The sequence below is a fragment of the Phyllobates terribilis genome, unplaced genomic scaffold (genome assembly GCF_046119375.1).
Source record: "Phyllobates terribilis strain yellow unplaced genomic scaffold, ASM4611937v1 Scaffold_1019__1_contigs__length_468203, whole genome shotgun sequence".
NCBI classification, from domain to species: domain Eukaryota; kingdom Metazoa; phylum Chordata; class Amphibia; order Anura; family Dendrobatidae; genus Phyllobates; species Phyllobates terribilis.
The window spans coordinates 423,084-438,037 of NW_027363779.1; the positions used below are offsets into that span (position 1 = coordinate 423,084).

The window sequence follows — 14,954 nt, forward strand, 5'->3', positions numbered from 1 at the left end:
TCACCAAAATTATCAGGATTAAGAGCAATAAGAATATTAGCCCTGATATCTAGAACTATGGATATGAGTAACAGCAGCAGAAAGAACATGCAAAGGATCCTATTGTGTTGTATACACTCTCCACAAACTCTGCCTGCCTAACTCCTGCTATCACCAGGATTAATATTCAGTAGCATTAGTCTTTAGAAGGACTGTTACTGTAGATTTGTAATGCTGTGGAATACCTCACTAAAACAACCGCCAATTCTCTCCCTCGCTCAGCAGCACCTCTCCCTACACTGTCTGATTCCACAGTAACTGTGTCAAGCATGGCGGCGCCAGGTCTTATATAGACCCAATGACGCTATGCGGCCAGCCAATCACTGTAATGCCACAACCAACATGGCTGAGGCATTACCATGGCTGGCAGGCAATCTCTGCATGTTAATTGGCTGTCTAAATGTCTGAACAGCACCAAACATGCAGGGCGAGGACTCAGGCTCCCGCCCAAGCATTCAAAATATGCTAACCGAGTACCAAACATCTCGAGCACTGAGATGCTCGGGCGAGTACCAAATCACTAATCAACCTTACTTTCATGTTTTGATTCTAAAAAAATTTCTATGGAATTCAGTGTTGGCAAAATTTTAGAAATTGTTCTTGTGTTCAGTGAGATATTAAATAAAATTTATCAAAAGGGGTGTACTCATTTATGCTGAGCAATGTTTATTAAAATTGATGAAACACAGAGAACATAATTACAGTTTCTTTCCTGTTTGACTACTCATGTTTTACAAGATATGATTTATGTATAAAAGATTTCCCATATTCTGAACATGAATACGGCTTCTCTCCTGTGTCACTTCTCTCGTGGCTCAAAAGACTTGATTTCTTTTGTAAAGCATTTCTCAAAGTCAACATGAATACGGCTTCTCTCCTGTGTGAATTCTCTGATGCATAAGAAGTTTTGATTCATCTCTAAAGCTTTTTCCACATTGTAAACAAGAAAACGGTTTCTCCCCGGTGTGAATTCTTTGATGCCTAACAAGATCTGATTTACTTCTAGAACATTTCCCACATTCTGAACACGAATATGGCTTCTCTCCTGTGTGAATTTTATGATGTTTAACAAGATCTGATTTACTTCTAGAACATTTCCCACATTCTGAACACGAATATGGCTTCTCTCCTGTGTGAGTTCTCTGATGTTTAATAAGATCTGATTTACTTCTAGAACATTTCCCACATTCTGAACACGAATATGGCTTCTCTCCTGTGTGAGTTCTCTGATGTTTAATAAGATTCCCTTTGACTGTAAAGCATTTCCCACATTCTGAACATGAATATGGCTTCTCTCCTGTGTGGATTCTCTGATGTGTAACAAGATGTGATTTATTTGTAAAGCACCTTCCACATACTAAACATGAAAAAGGCTTTTCTCCTGTGTGAATTCTTTGATGTTTAACAAGCACTGAATTATCTATAAAACATTTCTCACATTCTGAACATGAATATGGCTTCTCTCCTGTGTGAATTCTCTGATGTGTAATAAGACTCCTTTTATCTGTAAAGCATTTCCCACATTCTGAACATGCATACGGCTTCTCTCCTGTGTGGATTTTCTGATGTCTAACAAGATGTGATTTATTTGTAAAGCACCTTCCACATACTAAACATGAAAAAGGCTTCACTCCTGTGTGAATTCTTTGATGTTTAACAAGCACTGAATTGTCTATAAAACATTTCCGACATTCTGAACATGAATATGACTTCTCTCCTGTGTGAATTTTCTGATGTTTGATAAGATCCCCTTTATGTCTAAAGCAATTCCCACATTCTGAACATGAATATGGCTTCTCTCCTGTGTGAATTTTATGATGTCTAATAAGGCTTCCTTTATCGATGAAGGACTTCCCACATTCTGAACATGAATATGGCTTCTCTCCTGTGTGGATTTTCTGATGTGCAACAAGCTGTGATTTATCTGGAAAGCACCTTCCACACTGTAAACATGAAAAAGGCTTTTCTCCTGTGTGAATTCTTTGATGTTTAACAAGCACTGAATTATCTATAAAACATCTCCCACATTCTGAACATGAATACGGCTTCTCTCCTGTGTGAATTTTCTGATGTTTTGTAAAACTCCCTTTATCTGTGAAGGACTTCTCACATTCTGAACATGAATATGGCTTCTCACCTGTGTGAATTTTCTGATGTTTTATAAGACTCCCTTTATCTGTGAAGGACTTCCCACATTCCGAACATGAAAATGGCTTTTCTCCTGTGTGAATTCTCTCATGTATAACAAATTTTGATTTACTTGTAAAGCATTTCCCACATTCTGAACAGGAGTATGGCTCTTCTCCTTTGTGTTTTCTTTGTATTAAACAATCTGAGCTTTTAGTAAGTTGCTTGTCACACTGAAATCTTGTATCTGTGTCACCTGGAATTGTGGTAACAATGTGAGATTGCTCAGGAGATGATTCCTCATGATTAGGAGGATTATAAGAAGGTGAAGTGCTGTGAAGTCCAGGAGGTGCAGGAAGGGTGATGAGGTTTTCTCCATTAGAGTGCTTCCTGATATCTTCTTTTTCACAATTTAGTGATAAACCGTTATTCTCACAAGGATTTCCTGTAAGGAGGAAAGATAGATTTGTGTTAAAGAAAAAAATCATATCCAAAGAGATTTCTAAATGTATTTTATGGATCTCACAATGAAGACCCTCGTCAGTGAAAGTACCGGTAATAAGGAAGACAACTACATGCCATAACATTAACACAATGACGGGTAAAGTGAAGGCGGCCCTACATCCAGGAGCAGTCGAGCTCCGGCCACCGTAATCAGGTCCACACCATGTATAAGAGCATAATAGGAAACCTTAGAAGACTGCAATAGTGCTGAAGGTACATTAACCCCTAAAGGACCAAGATACTTTGCTCGTTATGTGGGTTAATGACCAGGCCTCATTTTACAATTCTGACCAGCATCACTTTATGTGGTAATTCAACGTATCCCACTGATTCTGAGACTGTTTTTTTTCGTGACAGATTGCACTTTATGTTAGTGGTAAATTTTGGTCGTTATTATTTGCCTTTAATTATGAAAATATAAAAATAAATTGGCAAAATTTTTTTGAGTATTTTGCAATTTTCAACCTTTGAATTTTTATGCCCTTAAACCAGAGAGTTATATCACACAAAATAGTTAATAAATAACATTTTCCACATGTCTACTTTACATCAGCATCATTGATGAAACTTGTTAGGAAGTTAGAAGGGTTAAAAGTTTATCATTTCTCATTTTTTCCAACAAAATTTACAAAACCATATTTTTTAGGGAAAACATCACATTTAAAGTGACTGAGGGTCCTGTGATAGAAAATACCCAAAAGTGACACCATTTTAAAAACTGCACCCCTCACAGTCCTCAAAACCACATTCAAGAAGTTTATTAACCCTTTAGGGCCTTCACAGGAATTAAAGCAATGTGGAAGGGAAAAGTTTTTCCACAATAATGTTATTTTAGCTCAAAATTTTTAATTTTCAGAAAGGTAGCAGGAGAAGATGGACCATAACATTTGTTGTACACTTTCTCCTGAGTATGTCAATGCCCCATATGTGGAGGAAAACTACAGTTTGGGTGCACAGCAGGACTCAGAAGGGAGGGAGCGCCATTTGAAGTTTGGAGTGCAAAAGTGGCTGATGTAGATAGCGGACGCCATATCGCATTTAGAGAGTCCTTGATGTGCCTAAACAGAAGGAACCTCACACAACGGACTCCATTTTGGAAACTAGACCCCTCAAGGAATTTATCTAAAATGTATGGGGAGCATTTTGAAACCACAGGTGCTTCACGGAATTTTAAGAAATTGGACCGTGAAAGTTAAAAAAAAAAAAATTATTCCATGAATAAGGTTTAGCCGAAACGCGTTGGAATGTGCTGTACCTAAGAGCCGCTATATTGCTCATTGTGTAACTCATCCTTGGCTTTTATAATTTGAAATTAAAAGTGAAGTTTTAACAAGATATATACAACCCTGGTCCTGCTGGAGACATCTTTGCTTGCTTTCTCATTACTTGAACTTTGGTAGCCCGTGACCTGGGTGTCTCCGCTGCAAGACTTCGTTGGGACTGGATGAGTCTGGCTATTACATGGTGAGCTGACATACGTTTTCCCTTTCCCTTTCCCCTTGTTTTTTCATTGAACGGAGAAGACACAAAAAAATAGCTGGATAATTGGGGGTGATAGCTGGACAAGGCGGTTGGGTGGAGGGATGGCTTTTTGCGGATGAGCGTGATTGTGGCATTTTTGAAGGCAGTGGGGAAGGTACCAGAAGTTAGTGATAGGTTGAAGATATGGGCTAGGGATGGGGTGAGTGTGGGGGTAAGGTTGGGGACGAGGTGGGAAGGGATGGGGTTGAGTGCACATGTGGTGTGTGATTTGGAGAGAAGACGAGTAAGGTCTCTTTCCGTGATGTTGGGAAGGGAGGTTATAGAGGTAGGGAAATGGTGTGGAAAACAAAGGGATTGTGGTAGTTGGGCAGTAAAGACTTGCCGTGTTTGGTCAATCTTGTTTTTGAAGTGTGTGGCAAACTCCTCAGCAGAGAAGACGGAGGTCGGAGGGGGAAGTGGAGGGCAGAGGAGAGAGTTAAAAGTGTTGAATAACTGTTTGGGGTTGTAGGACAGGGAAAATATGAGGGATGTGAAGTAGGCCTGTTTAGCAGAGGTGAGTGCTGATTTGAATGTGAGTGTTGCTTCTTTGAATGCAGTGAAGTCATCTTGAGAATGTGTTTTCTTTCAACGCCGCTCTGCTACCCTGGATGCTTGATTGGAGCCGTTTAGTGAGGTTTTTATGCCAGGGTTGCCTATTGACTCGTCGCGCTCTGCCATGCATAAGAGGGGCAACCGAGTCAATAGCTGATGCGAGAGTGGCATTGTAGAAAGCAGTGGTGCTGTCTGTGTTTTGGAGTGAAGATATGGATGTCAGTGGTAGAATAGAGTCAGAGAGTGTGTGAGTGTCTAGATGTACAAGGTTTCTGACGGGGTGTGCTAGTTGCTGGACATGGGTGACAGATGACCAGGACAGGGATGAGAAAGTGAGTAGATGGTGGTCAGATAGGGGAAGGGGGGAGGTTGTGAGGTTAGATAAGGAGCAGAGTGGGGTGAAGATCAGGTCTAATGTGTGTCCGTCTGTGTGGGTGGCTGAGGAGGACCACTGAGTAAGTCCAAAGGATGAAGTAAGTGACAGGAGTTTGGATGCTGTTGACTGGCAAGTGTCAGTGGGGATGCTTAAATCGCCCATGATTGTAGGAATGTCAGCAGAGAGAAAGTAAAGAAGACAGGTGGTGAATTGGTCAATAAAGGCAGTGATCGAGCCTGGAGGTCGGTATATGACAGCCACTTGGAGGTTGGAGGGAGAGTAGATGAGGACAGAGTGGACTTCAAAAGAAGGGAGAATAAGGGAGGGTAGAGGGGGAGTAGGGCCAAAGGTGCAGATGTTAGAAAGGAGAAGACCCACTCCTCCACCATGTCTGTCACCAGGGCGAGGAGTGTGGGTGAAGTGGAGGCCACCATAACACAGCGCAGCAGATGAGGCAGTGTCGGAAGGTGTCAGGTAGAGGGGGAATAGGGCCAAAGGTGCAGTTGTTAGAAAGGAGAAGACCCACTCCTCCACCATGTCTGTCACCAGGGCGAGGAGTGTGGGTGAAATGGAGGTCACCGTAACACAGCGCAGCAGGGGAGGCAGTGTCGGAAGGTGTCAGCCATGTCTCTGTGATGCCCAAGAAGGAGAGACTGCGAAAGGTAAAGAGGTCGTGGACAAAATGGAGCTTGTTGCAGACAGAGCGGGCATTCCAGGGTGCTCCAGAGAGAGGGAGCATGGGGGTGGGCATCATGGGCACGGGTTTTACATAGGAGAGGTTGTGGTAGTTTGCAGTTGGTTTGAAGCGATAGGTGGGGGAATTGGTGGAAGGTGCAAGCTGTGGGGGTCCAGGATTGGGAGATATGTCGCCAGCAGTGAGGAAAAGTAGAGAGAGGGAGAGCAGGTGGGAGAAGGAGAGTGTCCGGCTTGTGTTATGTTTTGGTAGGATAGACCTGAGGTTGAGGAGCAGGTCTGTAGATGAGGTCAGGTGGGGAGGTAAGAGGGAAGGAGAGATGATGATTTGGTTAGAGGGTGCTGGGGTTTGGGGATAGCGAAGCACAGTGAGGATTAGTGGGGCAAAAACAGTAAGGGTGTATGTTAGCATAATGAATGTTAAGTGTGAATGAGAAAGAGAATCTAAGTACAATTAGTAAATAGTTATTCGCACATTCTGGTCACTTCTGTCCCATTTCTGGCATATTTCATTTTTAGACCCTTAAAAAGCGACCCTTTAGAAACTAGACCCGTCTGTGCCAGACTTGGCTCACTTGATTTATGGAGCTCTGAACAGCACATGGGGTGGGTAAGGTGTGCAGGAGTCGCAGGAAGACTGCTCACAAAAGCATGGGTGGAGTGGGGGAGGGGGAGAGTAATTAGGACACAGAGGCTAAATGTATTCAGGAAACAGACAGTCAGGGACCAGTGTGTATTGGGATCAAAGGATTGAGGTGATGAACGTGCAGATGGGATCAAACATACCAAGGACAGATAGAATGAAATTAGCAGGGATAAGCGGATACACAGAAGATATTGGATGCAGGGAACACACCGGGAGACAGATACATACAGCTTGGAAAAGACGGTCAGATATGCAGCGTGGGGCAGCATATAGCGAGCGCTACTGGACTCTAGGAGAAAATTTTTTTTTAGAATACTTTGCGGACTCCATATATGGAGCCCCTAAGTGCAGAAGAGCAGAATCCCCCCTCAAGTGATCCCGTCTTGGAAATTACACCTATCTGGGAATTTATCTACAGGAGTAGTGATGAATTTGACTCCATCGATGTTTTTCAGAAACGAGCAGCAATGGATGTTGCAAAGTGAAAATGCAAATATTCCATTATAGTGCCTGTGAAGACCCGGGGTCTTCCATGGGCGATATGCTACTCAGACAACACAGGGTGAGGGTAAAACAGCGTGGCAATACTTTACTGAACCACAAAGAGGACAATAAACACACAGAACAGTCCCAGCAAATACCTAAGATGGTGCAACATTACACAGTCTCGCCCTTCCTTCTCCGCCCAAATGGGATGGAACAGCTGCGAGTTTGGAAACTTCCATGGCCGACTACCTCAACCAGTGGCTTCCCGCTTCTGGCGGCTCCCCACAGAGAGAAGGTAGCGGTAAGCTTAGGAAGCTAGTAGTCCGTCAAGGTACAAGGCCAGGTGACCCGAGGGTCCCACCCTGGCTTTTCCGAGAGTTTCCATGGGGCCAGATGACCGGTGGGTCACAATCTGGCTTCTTTGAATGTCTCCATGGGCTCCAGGCGACCGGTGGGTCCCTCCTGGCAACTCCAAACAACATATTCATGGGGCCAAGTGACTTCATCGTCCCAACCTGGTCTCCCCAAATGTATCCTTGTTCTCTGATGGTCAATAGAGCAGAGATCCGTATCTTTCCAGTCAGGGCTGATACCCTTATGCCGGAGTCATGTAGAATCCAAATCTGTGTCTCTTTGAATGGAATTGCCATGCTACCCATCTACTGTCCTGAAGGATGTCTCTCATTCTCCTTTCTGATTCTCTGCATCAAGACTAACTACTACAGAAGCACATGTCCCTTAACAATAGCTACAGTTGTCTGTGCAATTACACATTCACAGGTAAGGTGTTAGGAAGGGCATTGTTTGAGCTAATCAATTTACATAGTTGGTCTTGTAAATAAACATCTAGTTGCCTTTTAGTGCAACATGTCTTTAGCATAGTAAACATCCTTGTTTCCAAACGAATAGAAGTTAATATTCAGGGTAATACAAATACTGGTCTGTTCTTATTGACCAGGCACATAAATACACAAACATTTACAAGTCAACACCAAGATAATAGTGTATTCATTTATTTATTTTACTCACTTATATAGTTCCATTAATTCCACAGCGCTTTACAGACATTATGGGCACTGTCCCCATTGGGGCTCATAATCTAAATTCCCTATTAGGATGTCTTTGGAATGTGGGAGGAAACCGGAGAACATGGAGGAAACCCAAGCAAACACGGGGAGAACATACAAACTATTTGCAGATGTTGTCCTTGGTGGGATTTGACCCCAGGAGCCCAGCGCTGCAAGGCTGCAGTGCTAACCACTGAGCCACTGTGACTTAACAAATCTAATCGTCTGGATAATTAAAATTTTAAGCTGTATAATCACAGCGCCCATACGATGTAGTGCCCAGTACACAGTAGCGCCCGGTATACTGCAGTGCCTAGTACATTATGCTCAGCTTGTGCTTCTGGAGACACGCACCCTGTAAATTAAGTGGGCTCTCCTAGCTACAATAATGCCAAACATGTGGACGCCAAGGCGGCGTGCACACAATGCGTTTTTCATGCGTTTCCGCTGCGGAATTTCCGCAGCGGAAACGCATCAAAAACGCATGGTAATCCGCACCCCATGGTCCCCAATGGCATTCTGCAATCTCAATGCACATGCTGCGGATTTTTCCGCAGCGTTTCTGCAGCGCAAATAAATCCGCAGCATGTTCATTAATTTTTCGGAAGCGCCGCCATTGACTTGCATTGAGACGCATAGAATCCGTGTCTGTACATTTGTACAAGCGGATAATATGCGTTTCAATGTGCGGATGGTACCCAGTTCTGGAGGAGAGAAGACTCTCATCCAGACCTGGGTACCATTGTACCTGTAAAAAAAAGTATAAAATAATAAATAAAGTTATATTCACCTGTCCGACGGCCCCTGCAGCGCTTCTCCTTCCAGGACCTGAGATGACGTTGCGGTCATGTGACCGCAGGCTGTCTCGCGAGATGCCGGCAACCAGGAAGGAGCGCGACAGCACACGCGGCGGCATCGGGGGTGAGTATAGCTTTATTTTTTTATTTTTACGGTCACACTGTATAAATCCATGCCGTTTGCATTTATATAGTGTGACCTAGTTGTCAAGCACTTTCCAAGTGATGCTTTCGCCTGGAAAGTGCTTGTCAGTCCGCATGCGGAAACACATGCGTTAACGCACGTGGGTACGCATGTGAATCCGCATGTATTCTGCAGGAAAAACGCATGCACAATCTGCATGCAATTTTTCTGCCAGGGAGATGCAGAAATGCTGCAGAATTTTTCTGCTTCATTTCTGCATCGTGGGCACATAGCCTTACTTGTGGTTTAAGCGTACTGTGGGGCACAGGAGGAGAGGATATTTAGATGAGCAGATCTTGCTGGATTTCATTAGGTGGGAGCCATGTCACATAATGTGGACACCCTATGTTTTTGTTAATATGATGAACCAGAGTGGGGACTTGTTTTTCGTGGGTTGAGTAGAAGCTTTTATTGGTGGCATTCTGGGGTACAGAACATTTTAGATTACATTTATCCTGCACTCTACGCTGAGCACTTACATCAGGGTTTCCATCTAAATCTACAAAATACGTGATTCAGATGATACCCCCAAGGGATCCATTCACTATAATGTGGCAGCAGAGTTACTCTGGACACCGTCAGGCCTCTGTTCAGCTGTGTCCTTCTTTTCAGAGATGCACAAAACTGTGCTAACGGCTCTTTTACGCACGCTGAAAAAGACGGAGAATGCCAAATCCAGGTCAGACGGGGTCCACAATGCCTCCATCTGCCTCATTACAGGGAATCTTCTGCAAAAAGTTCTGTCTGGATCACAAGCTCAGTCATTTATATGGCAGCACGGGACTTGTGTAACAAAAATATGGAAGTAATATTAGAAGTCATATAATTAGGAAAATTAAGAATTTGATTCCTAAATCATCAAAAACAGGTGTGGAGGCGGCCCCGTTAGTCATAGGTGCACAGCCGGACTCTACAGGAGCAGCCGCGCCATCACCGGACGCTTCTGCTGTGATGTGGACAACGGATAAAGCTTCACTGCACCGGAGACTTCATACAATATCACACGCCGGTCATTATTACACACCTGTGGAAACATCTACCGGAATCTCCTCCTTCACGTCACTCACACATGGCTGATCCTCCCTCGTCATCGCTTCTTCTTCAGTCTCGTCCTTCATTTTATTCTTAGTCGGATCTTCCTCCTGATATATCAGATGTAACAATCAGCACAATACAGGAAACCACCAAAATCTGTGACATCTATGACCTCGATCAGAAATGTCCCCCATATAGAGATCCGGTACAGGACTCAGCACCGTCTACCTGATGACTCTCCGGGATGTTGTGATTCTCCTCTGGACAGTCCTGGGGATACAGAGGACGGGGACATCTCTCTGGTGGATTTCTCCTCCTGGATCCATCTGTGGAGACACAGAGACTGAATACATGACCTGCCGTGTATCTGTCTATATATGAGACTCATCTCTCAGAACCAGTAACTCTATGTTTATGTATCAGGGAATAAATTACATTGTTGTGGTCCTCACCCCCGGTACAGAGGTCCCAGCTCATTGTGGGCCTCAAGTATGAAGTGATAATCAGCGAGACCAAAGCATAATGCTCTCTGCTCTGGACTCGGAGGATGAGGACCCTGAGGAGAGGGACAGAGAAGACCCTCGTCAGTCAGATGAAGGAGCCGTACTAAGAAACACAACTTCTCCAAGTTTCATCTCCACCAGGGATGGAGCCACAGAGGAGCTGGAGAAAGCTCCACATTTCTACCCATTGGTTTCTTCTCTCCTAATTCACTGTATGGAGATTGGGGGAAGGACGGTGACCATTTACCAGTGATTGTATTTTGAGAGCCAAAAAAAAACACGAGTTAATGCGTTTTTATTCCTTTTTAAATAGAGATAAATCTCCACATCCACCTCGATAGAAACACTAAAATAGGCAGCAAGTGCTGAAAAGTTCTGCATTTGTCTCTGCAGGAGGAAAAAAGGACACATGTACGGGTGACGGATGAAGTCACAGAACCCGGAAGGACGGTGTTGTGGGGAGCACCCGGTACACAGCGGTTAGTACCCATCAATGTGTAGAAAGGACAACTAGAGAGCCGGCACCGGGGTCATGGGCGCTTACTGATGCACACGGGGAGCCAAGGAGAGATTGTCTGATCCGATGCCACAGAATCTTTTTAACCCAAAAAATATATTAAAAAAACAAACCCAGAAGTTTGGAATCGCTGTACCTGTTCTGACCTGGAAAATCGCCACAAGGTCGTTCTTACCGCCCAATAAATGCAGAGAAACAAAAAACAAAATATAAATGTGGAATTGCATTTTTTTTTTTAACTGTCTCACCTCAGCTGGATTTTTTTTCCTGATTTCAGCACATTATATGGTAAAATGCACAATTTGTCCTGCAAAAAAAACACAAAACCTCAAACATCTGTGGATAGAAAATAAAAATGTTCTGGCTGATGGAAGGAGAGGAAAAAAAAATTGGAAATTTTCCCCAACAGGATAGGGTTGAAACATTGATATTGACTCCTAGGATTGCTGCCTCCTGTAGGTGGCGCTAGAGACCCCGTTCTCTGCATATCTTATTTCCCATGGGGCATTGCATGGCCTATAACTCTCCATACTCAGAATCTCCGCTCTACTCCAGGAGACACATTCCCCCCTATAGAGAGGAGCGCGCGGTGATCCGACCTTCTCCTCCAGGAGACACATTCCCCCCTATAGAGAGGAGTGCGCGGTGATCCGACCTTCTCCTCCAGGAGACACATTCCCCCTATAGAGAGGAGTGCGCGGTGGTCCGACCTTCTCCTCCAGTGCGGAAAGTTCTGTGCTTCTCCGCCTGCAGAGCGAGTGGTGAATAGACGCGGGGGCCGAGAACTGCTGGAGCCTCCATGTCCGGCTCTGGGGGGTGATCGGCTCCACCACGCTCCATCTTCATGTCAGGACTCGTGTTTCGGGGTCTGAGGGAGGGTCCGGTGCCGATATTTATCCAGGACTTTGTGATCAGTACGGAGAAAGTGATTTGTCACAAAGAAGAAGAATGAACGGAGGAGACCAAGGAAGGTCACACAAGTGTCAGCCAAGAGGGAGAAGCCGGACACCCGACTGATGACGACATTGAGCCGGCACCGATTCTGAGGGACGGACAAGTGACAGCGGATTAGGGGGAAAATCATCAGTAAATTAACCCCGACTCTGCTGAGTAACAATCCACGACAGACTCAGGTACCGAAAGATCTCACAGGAGAGAACGGACAGAAGCGCTGGGACATCTGCAGACAAAATGTGACTGATGCTCTAAGGAAGGGGAAAGATTCTGAAAGAAGCCGCCGAGGACGAAGACTCAAGACTGATGAAGACGACAGCGGAGAAACCGCGACTCACAGATCAGAAGAGAAGAATCAGGGAATGAAAGCTGTGAGAAAATGTAGAGAAAACCAGAGCAAGTCTGGAGAAAACTCATCTATTATAGGAGGAGGCCGAGAGACGTCATCACATCCACCGGAGCCAACAAAAGTCTCCTCTCACCTGGTGATGTCAGAGGCCGGAGCTCCTCCATTATCACCTCCTGGTACCGATCCTGGTGTCCTTCTAGATACTCCCACTCCTCCATGGAGAGATAGACAGCGACGTCCTGACACCTTATAGGAACCTGACAACAACGACACCGTCATCACCCAGAATCCTCCAGTGCTGTCCTGTATAATGTCCCAGCAGTCACCTCTCCGGTCATCACCCAGAATCCTCCAGTGCTGTCCTGTATAATGTCCCAGCAGTCACCTCTCCGCTCATCACCCAGAATCCTCCAGTGCTGTCCTGTATAATGTCCCAGCAGTCACCTCTCCGGTCATCACCCAGAATCCTCCAGTGCTGTCCTGTATAATGTCCCATCAGTCACCTCTCCGGTCATCACCCAGAATCCTCCAGTGCTGTCCTGTATAATGTCCCAGCAGTCACCTCTCAGGTCATCACCCAGAATCCTCCAGTGCTGTCCTGTATAATGTCCCAGCAGTCACCTCTCCGCTCATCACCCAGAATCCTCCAGTGCTGTCCTGTATAATGTCCCAGCAGTCACCTCTCCGGTCATCACCCAGAATCCTCCAGTGCTGTCCTGTATAATGTCCCAGCAGTCACCTCTCCAGTCATCACCCAGAATCCTCCAGTGCTATCCTGTATAATGTCCCAGCAGTCACCTCTCCAGTCATCACCCAGAATCCTCCAGTGCTGTCCTGTATAATGTCCCAGCAGTCACCTCTCCGCTCATCACCCAGAATCCTCCAGTGCTGTCCTGTATAATGTCCCAGCAGTCACCTCTCAGGTCATCACCCAGAATCCTCCAGTGCTGTCCTGTATAATGTCCCAGCAGTCACCTCTCCGCTCATCACCCAGAATCCTCCAGTGCTGTCCTGTATAATGTCCCATCAGTCACCTCTCCGGTCATCACCCAGAATCCTCCAGTGCTGTCCTGTATAATGTCCCAGCAGTCACCTCTCCAGTCATCACCCAGAATCCTCCAGTGCTATCCTGTATAATGTCCCAGCAGTCACCTCTCCAGTCATCACCCAGAATCCTCCAGTGCTGTCCTGTATAATGTCCCAGCAGTCACCTCTCCGCTCATCACCCAGAATCCTCCAGTGCTGTCCTGTATAATGTCCCAGCAGTCACCTCTCCGGTCATCACCCAGAATCCTCCAGTGCTGTCCTGTATAATGTCCCAGCAATCACCTCTCCGGTCATCACCCAGAATCCTCCAGTGCTGTCCTGTATAATGTCCCAGCAGTCACCTCTCCACTCATCACCCAGAATCCTCCAGTGCTGTCCTGTATAATGTCCCAGCTGTCACCTCTCCGCTCATCACCCAGAATCCTCCAGTGCTGTCCTGTATAATGTCCCAGCAGTCACCTCTCCGGTCATCACCCAGAATCCTCCAGTGCTGTCCTGTATAATGTCCCAGCAATCACCTCTCCGGTCATCACCCAGAATCCTCCAGTGCTGTCCTGTATAATGTCCCAGCAGTCACCTCTCCACTCATCACCCAGAATCCTCCAGTGCTGTCCTGTATAATGTCCCAGCTGTCACCTCTCCGCTCATCACCCAGAATCCTCCAGTGCTGTCCTGTATAATGTCCCAGCAGTCACCTCTCCGGTCATCACCCAGAATCCTCCAGTGCTGTCCTGTATAATGCCCCAGCAGTCACCTCTCCGCTCATCACCCAGAATCCTCCAGTGCTGTCCTGTATAATGTCACAGCAGTCACCTCTCCGGTCATCACCCAGAATCCTCCAGTGCTGTCCTGTATAATGTCCCAGCAGTCACCTCTCCACTCATCACCCAGAATCCTCCAGTGCTGTCCTGTATAATGTCCCAGCAGTCACCTCTCCGGTCATCATCCAGAATCCTCCAGTGCTGTCCTGTATAATATCCCAGCAATCACCTCTCCGGTCATCACCCAGAATCCTCCAGTGCTGTCCTGTATAATGTCCCAGCAGTCACCTCTCCACTCATCACCCAGAATCCTCCAGTGCTGTCCTGTATAATGTCCCAGCAGTCACCTCTCTGGTCATCATCCAGAATCCTCCAGTGCTGTCCTGGATAATGTCCCAGCAGTCACCTCTCCGCTCATCACCCAGAATCCTCCAGTGCTGTCCTGTATAATGTCCCAGCAGTCACCTGTCCGCTCATCACCCAGAATCCTCCAGTGCTGTCCTGTATAATGTCCCAACAGTCACCTTTCTGGTCATTACCCAGAATCCTCCAGTGCTGTCCTGTGTAATGTCCCAGCAGTCACCTCTCTGGTCATCACCCAGAATCCTCCAGTGCTGTCCTGTATAATGTCCCAGCAGTCACCTCTCTGCTCATCACCCAGAATCCTCCAGTGCTGTCCTGTATAATGTCCCAGCAGTCACCTCTTTGCTCATCACCCAGAATCCTCCAGTGCCGTCCTGTATAATGTCCCAGCAGTCACCTCTCCGCTCATCACCCAGAATTCTCCAGTGCCGTC

General features: G+C 45.9%; 1 protein-coding gene across 1 annotated transcript in view; it reads right to left on the reverse strand.

Annotated features, from left to right (window-relative positions):
• Positions 1 to 745: 745 nt before the first annotated feature.
• The window catches only part of LOC141241677 (uncharacterized), a 42,544-nt gene continuing 28,335 nt past the window's right edge, over positions 746 to 14,954 (reverse strand). The window contains exon 9 of the mRNA XM_073668790.1: positions 746 to 2,336. Coding sequence (XP_073524891.1) covers positions 894 to 2,336 — 1,443 coding nt within the window. The 3' untranslated portion in view covers positions 746 to 893. The remainder of the gene's footprint in view (positions 2,337 to 14,954) is intronic.